This window comes from Pterocles gutturalis, unplaced genomic scaffold (assembly GCF_000699245.1).
Source record: "Pterocles gutturalis isolate BGI_N339 unplaced genomic scaffold, ASM69924v1 scaffold8791, whole genome shotgun sequence".
NCBI lineage: Eukaryota > Metazoa > Chordata > Aves > Pterocliformes > Pteroclidae > Pterocles > Pterocles gutturalis.
The window spans coordinates 13,863-18,811 of record NW_010097774.1 but is presented as its reverse complement, the minus strand read 5'-3'; the positions used below and the strand labels follow the sequence as shown (position 1 = coordinate 18,811).

Sequence of the window (4,949 nt, the reverse complement as noted above, 5' to 3'; positions counted from 1 at the left end):
ATGAGCAGCGAAGGACAAACTGGTTACATCCACTATGGAGTTTTGTCCATCCTTCCCCTCCAGCTCAATCCTCTGGACCATGTTCTTGGTTCCCACCATTTTTGGCCCAAGTGTGCCCTTGCTTCAGGAGAGGGAAGAAAAGGTATTAAGAAACGGTTCAACCAAAGCTTCCTGAAATGTGGGATCGGTCATTTCCATCTGTTACTGTGTGCTAAGAGACCAATTATTTTATCCGTCTTTCCCAACCAGCTCTAACAACTGCTGGAGTTTGTAGACATCCTCTGTTCCTAATATGGCAACACCAACAGCCCGGAGTGGTAACACTTTGCTCAAGGCTCATTGGCCAAGACAACAGACCAGGGCTTTCAAAAACACATAAATACCCCAGGCAGCTGCTGCTCAACGTCTTTGATCCGATCAAAGAACACCGGTGAAACAGCCCCAGGATGCCAGCTCTCAGCCTGGTCGCTCTGGTCACCTTGGTGTCCACTGGTGAGTTGACATTGTTCTATTGCCGTTGGTCTTGACGGGTTTTAGGCAGACACTAATTATTAAATTTGCTCCAACATGAATAATGCTGAGTTTATCCAATCTAGTTTTATGAAGAATTACAGCAATAAGCACAATTACAGCTATTATAAAATACAGAATTGGGTGTGTACTTAGAGTCATGTATCAAAATGTTTAGAGGTTTCTGAAATAGTTTGACTTATTTTCACTAATATTAAATAGTCATAGCTTTGCTTTTAGTGTATCTTCAAAAAAGACCTCTAGAACAAAGGATCAAATCTATAAAACCGGTTGTACAATGTTCTTTCACCTATGGTTTCTGAAATTAGAAACACCCATGAGCCAGTCTCTACAGTATTTAAGGAAAAAACCTCTCTTCCGTGGCAGAAGAGTATTGTCTTCCCCTTTAAACACACTATTTTGCACCTTAACACTTTCTGCTGTGCTGTACCGAGAGCATGGTTCAGTTTTCCCTGTTTTCCTCTTTTGCACATGAAGTTTTCTCCAAGCAGCTGGACGCGCACCCACCCCAACAACAACACAGACACTGGGCACAGATCTGCAGCGGGAACCCCACCAACAGAATCCGGGGCTGCGACCGGTACGGCTGCGGCCAGTTCGGCGCCGACAGGTAACAGCGGGACGTGGGGGTCCGGAGCAGCGGGGTTTGCTGCTGCTTTCCAAAATTAAATATTCACGTGGGAGAAAGAGGAGAGTCTAACCAGAGCTGTCACTTCGAGAAGACTGTTGTCTGTGGGACCCCTTACTCATTTAAAAGGAAATAGTATTTCAAGGATTTGTGTCATTTGCTTATTGACCAGATATTTAACTAACTTTCAACAACAGCTTGCAGGAAGCTGAGCAGATTAATTCACACAAGCCAAAGGTCTGCCAGCATCCTTGTCTTTCAGTAGGCAGCTCATAACAGAAGAGGTTATATTTCCCTAAAAATGTTTTTCTATGTAGAATGAGCCCTGCCTTCCCTGCTGTCTCCTCTCCCCAGGTGCTACAAGAAGTCTCCACCCTCATGGTGTAACTTCTGCATTTCTAAAGGAGAAGATACCAGACAGAAGATTCTATTTTACACCAGCACAGATGTATTTTGGGGTAGAACGGGGGTACTTTTCTAACAGCTTGAAATACTCCACAAACTTGGGAAAATTAAAAATACGCTTAAAATTTGAAATCTCCTTCCCCTTTAAAGAAGGTCAGAATAGTATGAACATTCTGCAGTAAAAAGATGGATCAGAGCCACTATTTCTTTCCAATTTCATTGCAGATGCAAAAAATTTTTATAGATGAATTTCAGATACCGTACTGTGTTAACTGAGCCATCTCTACATGATGTTAAGCCTGACAGACTTCTCTAACGAGGTATTTATGTTTTCAGGCACGGTGGCAAGGAGAAGCATGCGGGCGTGGATGTCATCTGTGCCGACGGAGCCACGGTGTACGCGCCTTTCAGCGGCCAGCTCTCCGGACCCATTCGGTTCTTCCATAATGGAAATGCCATTGACGATGGAGTCCAGATCAGGGGATCAGGCAAGTGATATTTATTTCTTTCACTAAGATTTTTGTGGCTCTTCAAGCACAGTGTTGAATGATCTTACACCCTCTCTGGTCCCCGTGTTGAAGCACAACCAGAGTGCTGCTGAGAAATAAGGGACGTCAGCACCAGCGGGATGCAGCCCTTTTCCTATGGGAGAGGAGGGAAGAAGGGAGTTGAAAAACAGGTAGCAGGGAAACAGCCACCCCAAATCAAAAAAAGGAAACAGTACAAGATCAGAAACATGCCCTCAATTTTGCTGAGAGGATGTTTTCCTGTCCCTATTTTCCAACTCCTTCTTTTCTTCTTTTCCAAGGCAATCCCAGGAATTTTGATTTCAGGATTGTTGGTACCTTGACAACATTTCTGCTTCATTCCAGTCTCCAGTAAGAGGCTAGTGTATGGAAGGTTTCTTGCTCACCCCAAGAACAGATGTGGTGGGTTTTTCCTGACCTCGCTTCCTCTTCCGTCTCTTCCAGGTTACTGTGTGAAGCTTGTCTGCATCCACCCCATCCGATACCACGGCCAGATTCGGAGAGGGCAGCAACTCGGAAGGATGCTGCCGATGCAAAAAGTATTTCCTGGCATTACCTCTCACATTCATGTTGAGAACTGCGACCACTCTGATCCTACTCACCTGCTTACACCTGGTAAAAAAAAAAAAACAAAACCACCCCCAGCCCCTGAATAACTAATATAACGAATTAAAATTAAATTATTAATTTCAAACAAGGACAACAATATCAAATAGCAATAGTCCCCTGTGTCTTAGGTTCTCCTAAGCAACATCCAAAAGCACGAAAATGTGTGTTATACATACAGCACAACAGTGCTATAGGAAGGAGAATACATCAAGTTGTATTTTTTCCCCCCATGACACAGCAGCATCGGGTCTCAGCAATGAGCTGACTCAGACACCTCTTCTGTTTGTACCCTTCCAACTACTAGCGATGGTTTTGGTACTGCATCTAGGCAGACTTGGGGATGATTCTTTGCCAATACAAAGACTGTCTTGGTAGTAATGGAGGACTTGAGTCCAGCCCCATCAGCCTGGGCACAGAATAAGAAACAAAACCGAGTGTTTTCCCATCCCTCAGATTACGCTCTAGGAACTGTGATACTCTTTTTTGAAATTTTGTCCTTACAGCACATTCCTTATATGAGATAACCCTAATCTAGAAACATTACAATCCAGTCTCAGGTATACATTCTGTTTACATTTCCTAAAGGATGACAAATTTTGTGGAGGAGACATCCAGCTACAGGTGTGGGATATAATTCCAGTATTTTCCTACCTAACTACAATTAAAACATAGCAGTTACAAGCATGCAGCGCTTAGAACCTAAAAGTTAACTTGGATGTGCTGTGTTTCTGTATTTCCAAGATGTTCCACCATTACCACAACAAGGCAGCGGCTGGGCAACACTGTGCTCCGGGAACCCTACAAATGAGATAAGAGGCTGCGATAACTACGGCTGCGGATACTACGGGGCTCCAAGGTACTACCAGTGGAACACATTGGGGTTTGTTGCTGCTCCACTGAAATAGAGTTGAACTCTGTTTAAGGCATTGAAGAATGACAGCTTTGAAGGTTGAGGTTGGATGGGAGGCGACGTTTTCACTAGGGGGTAGCGCAGCACCAGGCTGCCCACACTGTTCAGGAAACCTCTGTGCTTGGAGGTTTTCATGACTCAGACGAGGCTGTGCCAGACCTGACCTGGTGTTGGGAACAGCCTTGACTCAAGCGGAAGGCTGGGCTTGATGTCCTCCACAGGTAACGGCCAACCAACATTCCGTGACTCCACAGTTCTAGTTAAAGGCTTGGAAGAAAAGCTTTTTTTTTTTTCCTCCAATTTGCAACTCTAACAAATCATCAACTCTACACAGGATTCCATCACCTACACCAAAAAACTTTTATAGATCCTTCAGACAGTCAGCAATGTCAACACTGTGTCAGCACAAACAACCCATTTCCACATCTAACAGTGCGCCAGCTCCTGTATCTCTAGAGGTGATGTAAAGCCTGACAAGGGACCTTTCTAATTACGTTATTTGTTTTCAGACGCAATGGTAAAGGAAGGCACACAGGTGTGGATGTCATCTGTGCTGATGGAGCGACCGTGTACGCTCCCTTTTCTGGCCAGCTCTCTGGACCCATTAAATTCTTCCACAATGGAAATGCCATTGACGATGGAGTCCAAATCAGCGGATCAGGTAAACAGCTGCTTTTCATTTAATATTTGTCTGGAAGTCATACAGGATGTCTTACCTTGCAGCTAGACAAGTAGTTAAGCAAAATATGTTTTGAAATGCTGCATCTTATGTCCATTTACATGCAGAACTTTTTTGCTCCTATGTTAGAATGCAAATAACGGAATTCTGGAGAATGTCTGCAAGCTCTTCTCCTTAGCAAAGGAAGAATTCCTACCTTCTCCCTGCCTCCCGTCTTCCCTCCTCCACCAAGCCAACAACTCCAACCACTGTCTCTGTTTTTTTTATGACCACAGTGTCTTCGCTAGTTTGGTATTTCCACCATTGCTATCTCAGTGGAAAGGACCAGACAGAAAATGTTAATATGTCTTAAACACAGTTAGTAAAAAAGAACAAATGTTTCATCAGTTATCTGATGTTTTCCCTCCTCTTGTTTTCACCAGGCTTCTGTGTAAAACTACTCTGCATCCATCCCATCAGATACAATGGTAGAATTTCTAAGGGACAAGTCCTTGGGAGAATGTTGCCAATGCAAAGAGTATTTCCTGGGATCACATCTCACATTCACGTTGAGAACTGTGATCACTCAGATCCTACCAGCAATCTTGAAAGGGGGAAAGGGCGAAGAGAATGAAATGAAAATGTAGTAAATTCCAAATAAATTCATCTCAGCATCCAAAA

At 43.8% G+C, this 4,949-nt stretch overlaps 1 protein-coding gene across 1 annotated transcript; it reads left to right on the top strand.

The window, feature by feature from the left end:
- Positions 1-404: 404 nt before the first annotated feature.
- Positions 405-4,949, top strand: LECT2 (leukocyte cell-derived chemotaxin 2). Its single transcript, XM_010086444.1, has 7 exons — positions 405-492; positions 1,009-1,141; positions 1,901-2,052; positions 2,536-2,706; positions 3,442-3,556; positions 4,120-4,271; positions 4,712-4,949. Exons 1-7 carry the CDS (start codon positions 447-449, stop codon positions 4,900-4,902), a joined length of 960 nt encoding a protein of 319 aa, XP_010084746.1. The 5' UTR covers positions 405-446; the 3' UTR covers positions 4,903-4,949.